Here is a 17,571-nt window from a genome sequence, read left to right as displayed (position 1 = left end):
CTTAGTTTTATATGCAAACGATTAACAGTATTTCAGGGTAAAGTGACAATGTAAATTCAGTGGTAATCAATGATCTCCAGAAACATTTCTTACTTGAATACACCAAAATTGCCTCTTTTAAAAGCCCCAAATTAGAGAGCCAAAGCATAAGAGACTGTTAAAAACTGAGAACAAACTGAGGGTTGATGGGGGGTGGGAGGGAGGGGAGGGTGGGGGATGGGTATTGAGGAGGGCACCTTTTGGGATGAGCACTGGGTGTTGTATGGAAACCAATTTGACAATAAATTTCATATATTAAAATAAATAAACAAACAAACAAACAAATAAATAAATAAATAAAAATAAAAGCCCCAAATTATAGAGATAAGTCAATTACAGGTAATTTATTATTCAGGACACAAATGTTGTGCCACAGCTGAAAAAAACCCAACTTTTATTGCCTTACATCATACACATTACCATTCATACACATGATTTTTATTTTGTCATATACTAACCACAGTTCATTTTACTAACCTGCTGTATACAGCAATTTGGTTTTTTCAATGTCAAGTTCAGGCCCCCATTTTTCATCCACTTGACCTTGAGTTGATAGTTTTTTAAAATGCTGGACTAAATCCTGAGCAGTGGTAGTCTTTCCCAGCTGAACCTCACTACACTGGGCCAGCAGTCTTGTTGCAAGTGACACATTCCCTCGTTTTCTAGCAAATTTTGCTGCTGTTAGACCTAATTCCATCAGATGGCTTCTAATTGGAACTGTTTGTTCTGGAGAGAAGAAAACGTTTCATTAGTCCTTGATGGGTCTAGTCGCAGACTGCATGGAAACATGGCCAAAAATTCTTCCCCAACTATTTATTTTCCCTTCCCTACCACCTCCTTAAATCAAGATAACTCATTTTTCACCGTCTTTAAATCCCTAGCAGCTAGCATGGTGCTTGGCATACAACAGACAATAAATGTTTATTGGAATAAATGTATACAATGAAGCTGACAAAAGTAAAAATGATTCACTCTAAGAGATCGGCTTTTCAGTTTCTAGATCTTTTTAGTAAAGGGCTCAGGACAAAGGGTGGGAAGTGAGGGTAAAGCTAGACCATCCTCCTTCGTGTAGAAGTACCCTCTGCCCTTTTATCACGCCATTCTCTCCGAGTTTACTCCTACCTTTCTGATGAACCTTCAGCCTCCTTCCTCTCTACTACCCATCCATTAAAACTGATGTTCCTAGGGGTCGATCCTAGGCTTTCTACTATTCTTACTCTGCATATTCTCCCTGGACAGTATCATTTGCTTCTGTAGTTTCAATTACCATGCAAATGCTGAGGACTGTGGAGTCTTCATCTTGAGCCCAGACCTGACATCTGAGTCCCACCTGCCTACCAGTTCACCTACAGTCAGGCATTTCAAGGGTACTTCAAACTGTGTCAAGTTAAATCCATTTTCTGCCACCCTCCAAACACTCTACTTCCTTCTCCTGTTTTTCCTTTCTTGAGGAACATAATCAACCTGGCTACCTGAGCAGATGCCTGGCAGCCGTCACAGGACTTCACTTTCAGCCCTCCTATCACATCTACTTTTTGTCTATCCCTATCACACTACCTTGGTTACCTTTAGCAGGGACTTTAGCCTAATGGGTCCCTCTGCCCCCAGTCTTCTCCTCTTCTAGTCCATTCTCCAACCTGCAACTGAAGTCATCTTATACAAAGATAAACCTGAACACTTAACTTCCCTCTGAAGGCTTCCCACTGCCCAGACAAAATCCCAACTCCTGAATTTGCCTTGAAAGGCACTGATGCCTTACATTTCATTCCAATCTCAGTCTCCTTCAGCTTCCTCTCTTCCCATTCTCCCTTAGGCAAACTGAGTCACCTAAGAATCTTTCATTATTGCCACTGGCCTTCCCATGTTTTTTCCAGCCAAATGGTCCACCACCTTCCTTCTCATCTCTACCTCTCTCGGGTATCAGATTAAATGTTACTTCTTCCCCAAATCCTTTTCCGACTGATTCTTAGGATTAAATCGGTGCTCTTGTTTTATGTTCTTTCAGCACCATGTACGTGCACTTCCATTCAGCACACCACTGCTGTTCCTTGCACGACGTCAGTTTTCCCTGCTAGACTCTAGAATCCCTTTGGTTTTAGGAATGGAGAAAACAGTCTCGTTCACCATTACATCCCAACTTCGAGCACAATACCTGGCACAAAGCACACACTTCATAAGCACTTGCCGAAGAAAAAAAGGCAAGGTGGAGTGGAGTTTTGTCTCAAATATAACCGCTGAGTTACTGACTTTTTATTCCCAATTTTAAAACTTGTTCAATATGGGAAGGATGAGAAAGAAGATGGTATTTGTAGTCCTACTATATGCCATGCTCTGCATCAGGGCTTTTATATGCCTTATCTCATCTCCCACAATCCTTACAAGAATCTCCTCAGCAAGGCAATACCCAGAACTGAAAGGGAATGTGACTCAGAAGTTTAATGACTTGCCCTAAGGTCCTTCCATTTGCAAAAGTTGGGCTAACAATCCAACCCAAATATATACAGCACTGAGAGTCCAGGAGAGTCACAGTTCCCAGTAATCACTCTGCAATGCGAGTCCACACCCCAGCATTACCTTACTTGAAATTATTTTTTTTTTAATGTTTATTTATTTTGAGAGAGGGAGAGAAAGAAAGCGCACGTGGGCGTGCCAGTGGGGGAGGCAAAGAGAGAAGGGAAGAGAGAGAATCCCAAGCAAGCTTTGTGCTGTCAGTGTAGAGCCCTGACACAGGGCTTGATCTCACAAACCGTGAGATCATGGCCTGAGCCAAAATCAAGAGTTGGGAGCTTAACTGAATGAGCCACCCAGGTCCCCCTGAAATTTAATACTCAAATGTATTCAGTAATCTTAGCTACCGCAATTTTCAACTACAATTCTACAGAATTCTGGCAACTTTTCCATTTTCAAGCAATAAATTGCTAACACCCTTTTAACATAAGAGACGTTTCTTTCTTAAAAATGAGATCTACTGGGGCGCCTGGGTGGCTTGGTCCATTGGGCGGCCGACTTCGGCTCAGGTCATGATCTCGCGGTCCGTGAGTTCGAGCCCCGCGTCGGGCTCTGTGCCGACAGCTCAGAGCCTGGAGCCTGTTTCAGATTCTGTGTCTCCCTCTCTCTGACCCTCCCCCGTTCATGCTCTGTCTCTGTCTCAAAAATAAATAAACGTTAAAAAAAAATTTAAAAAAAAAAAAAAATGAGATCTACTAATATTTATACAAATACTAATTGTCAACTCATTTGGAGTGTTTAAAACTTAACATCCACAGTCCATTATATCTGACAAAGAATTCATATCCAGAACAAATAAACAAGTTTATGACTTAACTAAAAACGGACAAGATTTAAACACTTTAAAAAGTAAGATACACAGTGGTCACTATGCAAATGAAGAGGCTCAATCTCATTAATCATCAGGAAAATGCAAACAAAACCGCAATGAAATACTACTATACACTGGTGCCAGGTGACTAAAATTAAAGACCAACACCACCAAAGATAGAGACACAAGAAGAAATGTAAAATGTACAAACACGTTCTAAGAACTCGCCAACTTATTTTTAACGTTGAACCATTACGACCCAACAATTTCACTAACAGGCATTTACTCAAGAGAAAACACAAATATATGTCCACCCAGAGACCTGTACATGAATTTCACTGTGGCTCTACACATAATAGCCCACATTTTAAAACAACTCCAGGATCTATCCAAAGAACCAGATAAATTATGGTGCATCCATCAAATGGACACTACTCAACAACACAAAGGATCACACTACTGATACACGCAACACAGGTGAAACTTAAAAATAAAATGCCGAAAAGAACCCAGACACAACAGAGTTGTATGATCCCATTTATACAAAACTTTAGTTACGACAGGTCTAATCTACAGTGACAGGAAACAAATCAGCACTTGCCCAGGACAGGACACATGGGAGAGGCGAATGGGTAGAGGCATAAGAAAAACTTTTTGCGGTGATATAAATGTTCTAGATCTTGAATGAACTGGTGGTAAAGATCTGTCAAAACTCATGGATCTGTACATGCCAAATGTGTAAATCATATCTCAATCAAAGCTATTAAAAAAATCCAAGCCAATTACCTTTTATCTTCTCCAACAACTGACTCTGGTACATGGTATATCTTAAGGCCTGCATCCACGGCCTCACATCATGCTGTTTACATGAACGCAGAGCTTCACTGAAGAGTGGAATAAGACAATCCTGCCAGAGAAAAACCAAAACTACTTAATGCAAACAGACTCCATGCATGTTTGTAGACCGAGTTAACCTGCATCCCCTTAAGCCAGCTACTCAGCTCTACTTGTCTATTCAACTCCCCCCTTTCTTCATTTTATCTTCTAATCACAAGAGGAAAAGAGACAGTCTAAGATAAATCTTTGCTTTGCCTTAAAAAGAAAGAAAAAATCAAGTCCAATTTATCAATAAAGCACATTTTTATAAAAATAAACACAAGCATATTAACTATAAAACAGAAGTTAGATTACAGAGAAACATAAAACTACTACTTTATTAGCAGATTCTCAAAGATTCTAATTCCCTTGGGAAGGGCCCATCTTTGGTTAAACTGTCCCCTATCTGGGAGAAGGATGGGGTGTTTTTTTTTTTTGTTTGTTTTTGTTTTTCTAAAGTATGTTCTTCATCCAACACGGAGCTTGAACTCAAGATCTGGAGATCAAAAGTCGCATGCTCTACCACCTAGCCAGCCAGGCACCTTGCGGGTATCTTCGCTAATCAAATCTAAAATTTGTAACACCTGTCAAACGGAAATATATTTACATACACTAGCTCTTCTTCCAAAAACAAACAAACAAACAAACAAAGCAAAGGAAAAAATTAAGCAATTAGCCGTCCTTAAAACTCTCTATCTTTACTTCCTCCATCTGCCTCATACACTTCTCAAATGAAAATGTACCTGAAAATGGCATTTTGGATTTCTGTATTTACTACCTTGTCCAACAAATGCTACAAATACTATTTTGAAAATTAAAAAAAAATTTTTTTTCAAAGAAATCTTTTTCTACACAAATGCCTATTAATGTTCACAAAAATATCCTGATAAAAATACACACATACACACCTCTGTTGAAAGTCTGTTAGAAACTGTGTTCTCCAGAGCAGAAGAGCAATACAGCTGTAAGGTACTTAGAACTGGCAGAGACTGTGAAACCGTTAAAGTAGAAAGTCTCAGGGGTCCAATAGCTATGCGGGAGGTTTGCTTCAAGTACTTTACCACATTTCTGAAACAAAATATATACTGTTAATTAACAAATGAGATTTTCCAGCCGGTAATCACTGAAGAGATAAGGCAGTTTGATAAGATGCTACCACAGTGGCATCCAAAGAGGGGAAAGGAAGAAGAGCTGTCTGCCCTTTAGTAAAATGACACAAGCAAGTCAAGACATGCTTCTGTGGATTTCTACAGTTTATTTAGTTTCAACCTCTATATATGCTGGCAAGGGGCACTCACGTTTCACGTGACTTCTACAAAGAAAACGAAGCTATCATGACTAGCATTGTAGCGAACTGTTAAGTGATTCATCGCCAAGTACGTACATTCACCATATGGTACACACAGCGCACATTAACCTCCTTCGGATTAAACTTACTCAGTTATGGACTGCCACTTCTGGTCTTGTTCTATATGGTTTAAAGCAGTTGCCAAACAAACAGAACTTCGCAACAACTGAACCTCAATCGATTTCTGAAGTTCCTTTGGATCTGGGCTTAACATGTTAGGAAGCAGTTTTTTCATATCTACAGAGAAGTTAAATAAATTCCGCTAAGTTGTTTTTAACGTGTTAAGAATGAGAAGACATTTTAACAGTATTAAAAAGTTATCACTGATGAATACATTCTTTCGTATTTAAGCTCAGCCAGCTGAACACTATGATGAAGCATTTCTGAGAGCTATATAAAAGTCACAGTCTGCATTCAAATTATATCTCACACCCACCCAAATCAGCTGATTTCCCAAGTTCGAAAATCAATAAACCAACATACGCTACATTTTAAAGGGGCAAATCTACACCTATTTTGCAAACCTTACTGAATTTGGCAAAGCGGTGCTAACACACAAAGTACTCACAATACTAATTTTAGTGCAGTATTTTACAGAATGTGCCAGTTGGGGTAAGGAAATTAACGAACCACATTAAGACGCTAAGAAAAATATTTAGCTTAAACACTGAACTTTTTCAAACGTGGCCAGATAAATCTCCAAGTCTTATGACAGTCTTTTTAAGTTAGATTAACTTTAATTAAACTGTTTCCATTTGCCAAATCAAATGTAAGTAAAACAGCCCTACATACATTCCTTCGCGTGGGACTCTGCCCCAAAATAAATGTACAAAAACCTCCCATTTTTCCAGTGAAATACTAAGCCAAATATTTTGGGCAACTTGTCCATAAAATACTTAATTTTAAGATTATTATCTCAAATACCTATTTTCTCTTTTGATCCTCCAGCAAGTAGATTGACATTTTCTCCTGGTAACAATTCTAACTGCTCAGTACATTCAACAAATTCTCCAGATTCAAAACTGCTTAGTGATCTGCAATTAAAACATCAGTTAGCTTACATCACACCCTATCCAGCCCGTGCAATCATTCAAAAGAAAGGCAGAACAAATTCTGGAAAAAGCCCAGTTACACAGCATTCTTTTGGTGAAGTTCCTTCTACGTAGGCCATCATTTTATTTCTATTTTGAAGATGGGACTACCAACTTAATTAGCACTAAAATTGGAGTGGCAAACCGGAAAACCACAACTATAGACATTCAGTTTAGCACGCTCACCTGTCCTCTTTTTGTAGTCTGTTATCCTCCGGGCCCATCCAACAAACTGACAGACCACTGCAGGGCAATGGCAACATCTGATTCTCCCCAAGCTACTTCTCCGTTCCCTACGCGACCCCATTCCCTACCTAAAGCCTAAGCCCCTGGAGGGCTCCTGTCCTACTATCTCAGGGCTCCATCCTCGTCCTGCCTCCTTTCACTGCTGGCCATCCTCCCTCTCTTCCTTCTCCAACGTGTCTCACGGAACCTGTTTCTCTTCTTTCAGAGAATTCTTCCTTTCCATCTCCTCACCTTATCTGAAAATGGTGGCACCTCTGAAACTCCTTTAGTCCTGCAGCATCCATATGAGGAGAGGCCCTCTCCTAGCTCCTTCCTGCTACTTTCAGATCACTCACTCTGTTCCCATTCCTACTACAGCTGATTTCCAACCAAGAAGATGACTTAGTTTCTCATCTCTTTCTAGTCTATTAATCTCTCATCTTTTCCTGTCCCTCTCACTGTGTCACCTGCCTTACAACTCAGCTTGAAGCCAGCACTGGAAATATGACATCAATAACTGCACCTGCCTCCACTGGATAAGCTCCAAGCCTGGATTAAGGTAAATGCCAGCTTCTCACGTAAGCTGTGACTGAAGAACTGTCGAGGTTTGGTGACAGCACCCTGATCATTCCGGCCACTACTGGATCTGAGTCCTCTCCAGGGGCAGATTCCCGTGTCCCTCCCCACTATACTCTACAATGCCCTCACACTGTCAGCTAATGACGGACTCCTCGGAAAAAAAAAAAAAAAAAAACATAAAACAAACAAAAAGCCCAACCATCTATCCTCTACCCTTTCATTTCCTCTCCCCTTACCTCTAGTCCACCATCTATCCACTCCCAAAACAGTCTATATCCAACTTCCGCTGCTTTCTTTGAGGCATAAAAAAAGCAGGGCCCAGTTGATCCTTCAATGTTATTTATCCTGTTTCTTAAACCTCTGCTTTCCACTTTCCCGTGAACTTGAAAGAACACTAAAACTCTCCAATATTTCAGGTAACTACACAACATTCTCCTCCAGCCACAGCCTCCTCCTCTCCTTGACTTCAGGAAAAACTCACCACCCAAGTAACCTAACTAAAGCTTTTGATTTTCAACTTTCTCCACCACTCAATAGTACTACTCAACCCAGCTGCTTCTCGTGATCTCTCTCTACAAAGCTCTTCTTGCTTGTCATCTCTGGAGCTTCTGACAAGACTGACTATTCCAGTCTGCTTCTCCTACATCTTGGACTTTTCTCTCCTCAGTGTCTTTCTGTTTTTATCAGTGGCTTCCTCTCCCTTCCTGGAACAAAGATGCTCGTAAGGATTCTGACCTTGGCCTTCTTTCCTTTTCACTCACCCTTCTCCAGAGCTTAATCTGTGATTTCGTGGCTTACAAAGGCTCTGGAGTACAAAGTGTGAAGAGAAAAAAAATGTCTTTTACTGTCACCTATATGCTAATGAACCCCCAAATCACTCTCTAGCTTAGACTTTTCTCCTTTGTTCCAAATCCAATTCTTAACTGCTTACTACTCTCCTCAGCATGTTTCATATGCACCGTAAAAACACCTCCTGGTTCTGTGTGCTCCTGCTTCAACTAACAGTGTCTGTCCTCCCTCCACCTTTGTCCCACAGATAAATGGTCTACATGCTGCCACCCCTGCCGTCCACCTCCAGTCTCTTCCCAACAGCAGGGGGAATGACTAAGTCAAATCACGACATGCCTCTCCTGTTCAAATCTCACCTAAGATATTCCATATTACTGGGAGTCAAAGTCCTTCTCCCAGTTCCCCATCTACCCTCTATCCTGATCTCCTATTATTGACTCTGCTTCAATAATAGTGGCCTCTGGGCCACTTTCTGGGCCATTTCCAGAACACTCAAAGCACATTATTCTTTCATCAGATCTGTTTCCTTAAGTCTTCGCCCAAATGTCATGCTGATGGCATTCCCAACCTTGTCTATCTGCCTGTGTGTCCCTCTAGAAGGGAACTCCTCAAGAGTCGGAATTCATGTTTCATGAGGTGCTACACCCCACTGCCTGGCACATAGTACATGCTCAATGGAAAAATTACCCATTAACCCATTTGCTCCCTAGAAGCTGAGCTCCACAATGGGAAGGACAGCTAACGACTCCTGTGTCCCAACCTCTTGGAGGTACACAAATTTTGAATTAAGAAATTCAGTACATATATTTTGGTTTTTGTTTTTTAATTTTAACATTTATTTAAATAATATCTACACCCAATATGGGACTCGAACTCATGACCCTGAGATCAAGAACTGCATGCTCTACTGACACAGCCAGCCAGGGGCTCCCAGTACCTACATTTTGAATTAAGGGATTAATAAATGCACAGAGAAATATGGAGATGAAAAGAAAGGGAGCTGATTTTATAAATGTTCATAAACTCTGTCCTCTCAAGAATATTTTTGAGAAGTTCATTTTTTTCTAATGTTTCCTTATTTTTGAGACAGAGAGTGAGCAGGGAAGGGGTAGACAGAGAGGGGGACACAGAATCCAGAGCAGGCTCCGGGCTCCAAGCTGTCAGTACAGAGCCTGACGTGGGGCTTGAGCCCACCAACCGTGAAAAGTCATCAAATGTGACTCTTCCTAAAGCAGTAACAAATTTGCTTTCACTCCTTTTGATTTTAAAACCATAAGCTCTGAGAATGAAGATCAAATGACCGTTTCAACAGTTAACAAGTCTGTTTTCCACCGTATGAGTATCTTCCTCACATCTAACGCTGGTTTCTCATTGTGGTCATTTTTTGAACAGCAGTATTACTAGAACTTCAAACATGCTGCAGTAGTAGATGGTACCAATTTTAATATTTTTCTGCCATAGAGGCAGACTTTAAGGTTGCTGAAAATTTATTGAGCTGAAAAACAGTCCTTACTTTATGTAGTTGAAATCAGCCTTTAGGTTGAGAGAAGTGCTGCTGGTACTCTTTTTCAGGTCGTGGATAGCATTCTGCCAGTCCTGCACGGCAGCCCAGTCCGCAATGGAAATGTAACACTCACATGCTTTATTTCCCAAATAATTTATAACCTCAGGGGAAGAGTCCGTTGATTTGGATAGCACAGTTTTCCTGGATTCACCTGAGTAAATGTATTTTATAAAACAGAGAGATCCAGGGAAGTTATAAATATTTTAATGAGCAGAGAAATCTAAACGATACAACAGGATCATTAATACAAAATATCTGAGCGTATACGACTTTTTATTTAAATCCTGGACGCTCACCATTCAGAGAATGTTTGGGGCTGGCACTGTTACGCCCAGCGTTGGCCAACGTGAGAACGGATTTGTCAAAGCTGGAGACGCAGCAATCAACACCTGTCATCGCACACAGGTGCTCCTGGTACTCCACAGAGGCCTTCTCAAACCTTCAATGCAAATTCAAACAGTCCTTACTTTTAAATTATCCACAGACTTCATTTCCAAAAAAACTAAAAAAAAAAATTAATCACTCAAATAAACTGAGCAGAGATAACGAATTAATTATTTTGTGTGGGGTGGGGTGCACGAAATTAGATTTTTTCCTCACAACAAATGAAAATAAATGTACACACTATTAAAGTTTTTTTAAAGGCAGTATAAAATAACAGAAAATATTAAGTATCTGATCTCATTATATGCCAAGGCTAAGTAGAAGAACAAGTTTTAAAAAAGAATTCATAAAGTAACAGATACTAATGGCGTAATTTAAAACTTCCAGGTATGAAAAAACACCATAAACATTAAAAACAAATTATAAATCAAGAAATTAGACCGCATCAACAATCCTGCTCTATCAGTATAGCAGGATTTCCTATACTTGACATATCAGTATAGGAAAATATGAGAGGCCACGAAGACAAAATCTGTGTTTCTAAAAATCACATATGGTCAATAGAACTTAAGGGGAAAGTTATATTAATCATTACTAAAAACATATAAATTAAAACAAATTATCTTCACTGATGATGGTGGCAGGGTGGTTGTTTCTCAGTGACCCTCACTATTCACAACAGCAAAGGGAAGGGGTTACTCTATCATTAAGGATATAAAATGGAATCTCTTTTCTGTACAATAACTTTGCAACAGTATGTATCATAAGCCTTAAGGTCTGTAGCCTTTCTTCTAGTAAATCAACTTGCAGGAATGAATTCAAAGAAAAGAAACAAAATTATAAGCTATAGCTTACTATGAAGAATTAAGTGCCATGGTACATTAAGATTAGTAAAAAACATCAGAAACAACCTTACTGTCCAAGAATAAGGAAAGTTAAATTATGGTGCACTCACAAAAAATACAACTGCGTCATTAAAAATAACATTGTAGAATATTTAACATGCCAAAATATTTTTTTAAAGGTTACTGAATAGAAAAAACAAAATGATGTGAGTAGCAGAAACACAGCCATTTCTGAGAAACATGGGGAGAAGACTGTATATAAAAGAAAAAAGAACTACAGAGGCACGTACACCAAAACTAACAAGTTATCACTAGCAGATGTAATTATGAGTTCTTCTATTTTTCCCACATTTTCCAGACTTGGGAGAACGGACATAAATATACACAGTCTGTTGCAATACATATTCATTTACCTAGAGAATGAGTGCACAGGGCTAATGAGCAAGCCCTCTAGCCATGAAGGACAGTTTGTACCAGACTCTGACAAGAAAGGTTATCAATTATAATGCAAGTAATTGGCAGATCTTATTTTAAGGAGGATTTCTTACTAATCTGTAAGTAAGAAAGGCATCTAAGTTTTGCTGTTAAAGAACAGACTAAAGATGACTCCTAGTAAAGTGATTCACAGCGAGTTTCAATTGCTGAAATTGAACAAAGCTGTTTTAACATTTAACTACAATGTTATCCAGGAATACAGAGGGTTTAAATGTAAAGATATCCCATTACCTATTTCCTACCTTCCAACTTACCTCCCTTCTGCCTGCTGGGCCACTGAATTAATCCAGAGAAGATTCTTGCCAGCAATGGAGGATGACCAGACAGCAATTCCCTGTATGGCTTCAGGACAATGCAGCTCACACAGAGCTTCTACCACCATCATGATGGTTACTTCCAATTCATTCCCCTGGAAGTTCATTCACAACAATTAACCACAGACCTCAATACCATTAAAATTCAAGCATCTACTAAATTTACAACCACTGATCACAACCGAAGCCCATTTAAAAGCACGTGTATTTAACAATTATTTTTACAACAACATTACATTATTAGCTTAGAATTCTTGAAATTTTACATATACTGTGGCTACAAAAGGTAACTGACACAAGCTTAACAGCAGATGGTGTCAGGCTTTACAAAGTAAAAAAAAGTTATCCAAAATTTAAACTGTGCTATCTGTAGGAGTAACATATGCAGTAAATATAAAGCAAAAGTCAAATATAAATAACCATGAACTAAAGGATGATTAATTTTATGCCTGAATATTGCCTACTGCTATTATCGAATTAAGAAACATTTGTTATTTTTGGATTCCAATTGTTTATTGAACCCATTTATAAACGAGCACTCTTCCCATTCATTATAACATTATTATATACACTTCCGCATACGTTAAAAAACTACTACCTGCACTCTCCTGTACATTATAGTTACTAAAAATGATTACAAGAACTATTTCTTCTACAAGTTTCTTAGAACTACCTTTAAAGTTCCAAGCCCTTAAACATTTGACATGTTCTAAGCACAAAATATGAATAGTGACTTGGAACAGAAATTTTAACTTATTTCATTCATAGATTAAATCACAACCAAGGAATTAAACTCAACTTTTTCTAATCAACAGATTTAAAATTAACTCCAGATACACTTTACCTGAGATAGATTTGTCTTCATTTCTGTAAGCAAGTCAAAGCCATGCCTCACTGTCACAGCAGGCTGGCCTGCCAACAACCCAACCCTCATAATGGAGAGTCGGATCCGCGTCAGCCAGTCTTGACAAGTTTGGCGATTGGTATAGAAAAAAGTCCTAATGACCTTTAGAATAAAGAAAAAGAAGAGCTCACGGTTGGTTAAAATTTTAGGTACAGACGTCTCAAATACACAAGACTACTGGGATTTCAGCTCTGCACACACTGCCAGGCTTGACCATGAAACTGCTACAAAGCAACACTCAACCCACTGGAACCAACCTTGGGAGGTGACGTTAATGCATTAGCGCACCCCTCATATGCATTATACATTAACTTCTCCAGATTTTCCAGATACTGCAGAAGAAGAACAAGTCTAAGCTGGTTGCTACTGTGGCCTTCATCATTGTCTGCAGTTGTCCACTGACTAACATCTTGATCGGGGTTTAACGTGTGAGCCGCAAGACTTCTAATGATACCTTAAAGCAAAGACAGAATTCCATATTTAAAAGACATCTCTAAAGATTCTAGAAGTTAGAGATAATTTCACAAATTCCTATTTGTCAAGCATCCTCTCTAACCTACCATTTAAAAACAAAATTCACAACATGAAAGGTCTTTTATTTTAGGGGGAAAAATGTTTTCTTAACACAAATCCCCTAGTTTTTTTTAACAAAAAAAGACATCCATGCTGTTGTCAACACAATTATTCAATGAAAGGTTATTTTAGCAAATATTATCTGAAAGACTGATCAATTATTGAGGAATAAAAAAAGCATATAACCTCAAATCTCTGAACAAAGATAAGAAACCCATTTGTTTTTAAAGCCTATTTATTTTGAGAGAGAAAGAGAAAGAGAGAGAGACAGCACACGCAAGTGGGAAGGGCAAAAAGAGAGGGAGAGAAAGAATCCAAAGTAGGCTCCACACTACAAGTACAGAGCGCAAAGAGGGGCCTGGTCCCACAAACCATAAGATCATGACCGGATCCGCTATCAAGCCTATGACACTTAACTGACTGAGCCACCCAGGAGCCCCCATCATTTCTTAATATAGGGTTTAAAGGTACTTCTATCACCAAGTTTGAAAAAGCACAAAGCCACTTACCTTCAATTGTCTGGAACGTATCCTGAGCTCTGCCCAGTGGGGTTCTCAACTTAGAAAGCACAGTGAACTGTGCTGCTTCCCAAATAGCCCACTGCCAAAGGACGGCATCTGTCTTTAGAAGATTTCGGGGAATTGTTGATTGGTCACGCTTATCCAGTCTCTGGCAGCTATAGAACAATCTTTCTAACCAATTGTCCTTCCTGGGAAAAGTAGTTTCATATTTAACAGACAATGACAACTTCATTAAATAAAAAAATAAATAAAAAATAAAAAAATTTGCAAGGGGAACAGGCGTAGGGGACTACAATTTTTCCTAGTTCAAAAGGCAAAACCCTTAACGCTGAGAAGCATTATATCCCTACCTTTCATGCTGAGGAGGTCTTTTACAGTTAAAACAGGATGGGGTACGATGTGGAAGGATTATTACGGTAAATGGCCCATGAGAATTTGGCTATCAGGATAAAACATTCACTGCAACTCAGCACCTGCAGAATGTCTATGTCCCCAGGCCTCTCCTCGAAGCATTAATGACTAAGTCAGAATAGTTAACTGTCAAACATATTTCATCACTCAATTTTAAAGCCCATTTTTGTTTCTTCAGATGCTATCTTCGAAGCAATTCTTCCTACTGCTGGAAACTAAAATAACCCATTTGAGAAGATATCACTTTCTATTCTGCCACTCCTGACATATTCTCTCCAAAAATGGGTGTAGGGTCAAGACATTCAAGTACATTTAAGTTGCTTTTCCCAGATGAAAGAGTCAAAGAAAATCTTACCCTGTTCTATGAGAATTCCCATATAAAATAAAACTAATAACATCAGAGAAATCTTGTGGGTGAAATGTGTTACTCGGTGCTTTACTCATGTGACTTCTTAATGCTAAAGAAATTTCTTGAATTTCTGTGTGATTGTTATTGCTGTAGACAGAAAATAAAGTCACTGTTACACAAAATGTTTTAGTGAACAGGCTAGTTCATACTGTAAATGGGCTATTTCCTTGCCAACTAAATGCAGAAGTAAAAAAATAAAACAGACTTCAAAACAGACACTGAAATATTATTACAGCTTCAAAATCAACCTAGTAAAAAATAAAGATTACAGTTGAGTTTTTCAAATAACTGAACTACTAAGAAACACATTTTGGCACCCTATTATATAAATTATTCGGTACTTATTACCATGAGCTTCTAAGTTTATAAAAAATATTAAACTTTGTTACTTTCTTCTAGACCTGGACAATTTGATCCTTTGACATGTCTTCAGTCACTGAGAAGTGCCACACAAGATGTGACACTGATTCACTAATAGGCAATTTGTCTTTTCTTAAACTGAAGGACTACTAGGCAGTTAAAACATAGTGGGAGGGATGTGTTTGTTCTAACACAACTGTTATACCTCAAGACAACATCTAAAGGAATTGACTTCAACAGCTTTCCAAATGCTTGTCGAATGCGAGTTCCACTGTGGACAAGCTGAACACGGCAAACATCAACACACCTACAAAAAAACGAAACAGGTAACAGAAAGAAGTGCAGCAACAGTTCCAAGGTACTAGGCCCAGGGTCAGAAGATAGAAGCTTTAGTCCATACCGCTGTAGAAGATCATCTGGCAAGGAAGACGACAAAGCATGTAGACTGCTGCAGGCTTGCAGACAGATATTCACGTCTTCAACAAGAGCTATTAACAGGAATTAAAAGATACTTTCAGTTTGGCACAAGAAATCACATGCCAGTACATAACTTCCTGAACACACTCACTCGTTCAACAAATAGTGAGCGCCCACACTATGGACTAAGCATTGCTCCTGCCTAGAACCATCACTGGCAGTAACAGCTGGGAAAACGATATGTTCAATAAAACCCACTTAAAGTTACTAGTCTTCACCCAAACCTTTTTCTGAAAGAAATTTCAAAAGTATATGGAATGTATAAATATTTTTGTAAGATTAAAAATGTGACAACCACTTAAAAACAATTTATTTTTCATGTATTAAGAATACCAAAATTTGGGGCACCTGGGTGGCTCAGTCGGTTAAGGTTCTGACTTTGGCTCAGGTCACGATCTCACAGTTTGTGGGTTCAAGCCCTGCGTCAGGCTCTGTGCTGACAGCTCGGGGCCGAGAGTCTCCTTTCAATTCTATGTCTCTCTCGCTCTCTGTCCCTCCCTGCCCACATGCGCGCATGCACACACTGCCTCTCTCTCAAAAATAAACAAACATTAAAAAAAATAACAAAAGCTAAGACAGATTATGCATCTGCCCCGAGATGGGAATTATACATTTCATGTTATGAAAATGTTCAAGTGACTATCTTTCTCTTATTTTACTAAAGACCCCTTTCAAGTGTAGATTAACAAAATCTTTAAAAATCACAGAATCTTACTGTTGGCTAAAAGGCCTTTACAAAATTTATGGAAAGATGGAAGAGAGAATAAAGGTGCATATGTTTCAGACTTCTTCATTAAAACAGCCACTTCCAAAGCCCACGTCATTAACAGTTTCCTGAAACACAAAATATACAACTGATTTTACATTAAAGAGAAAGAAAGAAAGAAAGAAAGAAAGAAAGGGAAAGAAAGAAAAGCTTTAAAATAATCTATTCTTCTTACATTGGTTTGCTTTTGGCTTTTTAACTATCTCAAGCAACAGAAAACAAAAATTCAAACTATAGAAATTCCTTTGTCAAAAAGTTGAATGCCTTTTAAGAAAATCTCCCCAAACCAGAAGGTGTAGCACAGAATATAAAAAATCTGTATAGGTACATTCTTCTACACAACTGCAGGCAGGGAAGTTTCATTCAATTCTTTCGGGAAAGAACAAGAAATCCTGGATTAAATAATAAAGCTGTATTTTCAAGTGTGTCATAACGAAGAGGCTGCTCTACCCCACTGCCTTAAGGCTGGATTTCTTACCCTCAAATTATGTAGCTAAGTTAATGAAAGTTAAGAACACCTCATATTATGAAATTAGCACTTAGTTACCTTGTGTCCTGGTTAAGATTATCTTTCTTAAGCAATATTCCCAGGAGATTTAATATAATTGAGAAATGTTTTTTTGTAGCTGTAGTTACAGTACTAATCACAGCTCCATCAAACAAAGACGGGGACGAAGAACTAAGACTACTAGATATAAAGTGATCGTGCCTGGAAGACAAAAGAAAAATCATCTTTCATCTCTAATTTTTTTTAAAAAAGCAGTTCCAAAGTCAACACTTTCAAGTGCCCATCTTCCCTCATAAAAATTAAAAAGAAATTATTTTAAGTATCCGTACAGCACAGTACCTGGTACAATGAGAATACAACGTGTAGAGCACTGCATACTGAATGGCAGGGAAGTGAACAGCCAAGTCACCGTGCACAATCATCAGATTCTTACTCAGGAGGGCAAAGACAGTTGGAGACAGTGCCCACATCTGATGACGTAAAAAGAGAGTAAATGTTTGGTTTCTCCAAGACACGCTTGTCCTTCAAAGTACGTGCACACATGTTTAAAGTCTAAAATCACAGATTTAAATCCAGAAACAATCTAGTGCATTAAACCTGGGGTCAGCATTCACTTTTTGTGAAGAAAGTAAGTATTTTAGACTTTGCAGGTCAGGTGATACCTCTGTTGCAATGGTCGCCTCTTCAACTCTGCCAGGGCGGTGAGAAAACAGCCATGGACAAAAACATAAATCAGAGTGGCTGTTTCCAGAAAAGTTTCCTTACAGAAACTTT

The 17,571-nt window shown here is 38.8% G+C and overlaps 1 protein-coding gene across 4 annotated transcripts in view; it reads right to left on the bottom strand.

Annotated features, from left to right (window-relative positions):
• Nucleotides 1–17,571, bottom strand: part of SMG1 (SMG1 nonsense mediated mRNA decay associated PI3K related kinase) — a 137,836-nt gene that overhangs the window by 38,005 nt on the left and 82,260 nt on the right. For all 4 annotated transcript variants that reach the window (XM_078440084.2, XM_078440082.2, XM_078440083.2 and 1 more), the window contains 17 exons: nt 17,137–17,267; nt 16,837–16,998; nt 16,239–16,357; nt 15,447–15,534; nt 15,252–15,353; nt 14,633–14,773; nt 13,855–14,054; nt 13,030–13,226; nt 12,713–12,874; nt 11,809–11,963; nt 10,127–10,269; nt 9,780–9,981; nt 6,507–6,616; nt 5,672–5,819; nt 5,143–5,302; nt 4,145–4,265; nt 517–765 (listed from right to left, as the gene is read on the bottom strand). In XM_078440084.2, the coding sequence (XP_078296210.1) occupies nt 517–765; nt 4,145–4,265; nt 5,143–5,302; nt 5,672–5,819; nt 6,507–6,616; nt 9,780–9,981; nt 10,127–10,269; nt 11,809–11,963; nt 12,713–12,874; nt 13,030–13,226; nt 13,855–14,054; nt 14,633–14,773; nt 15,252–15,353; nt 15,447–15,534; nt 16,239–16,357; nt 16,837–16,998; nt 17,137–17,267 (2,590 nt within the window). The remainder of the gene's footprint in view (nt 1–516; nt 766–4,144; nt 4,266–5,142; nt 5,303–5,671; nt 5,820–6,506; nt 6,617–9,779; nt 9,982–10,126; nt 10,270–11,808; nt 11,964–12,712; nt 12,875–13,029; nt 13,227–13,854; nt 14,055–14,632; nt 14,774–15,251; nt 15,354–15,446; nt 15,535–16,238; nt 16,358–16,836; nt 16,999–17,136; nt 17,268–17,571) is intronic.

This window comes from Panthera onca, chromosome E3 (assembly GCF_046562875.1).
Source record: "Panthera onca isolate mPanOnc1 chromosome E3, mPanOnc1 haplotype 2, whole genome shotgun sequence".
Lineage (NCBI taxonomy): Eukaryota > Metazoa > Chordata > Mammalia > Carnivora > Felidae > Panthera > Panthera onca.
This window is presented reverse-complemented; position numbering and strand designations above follow the sequence as displayed.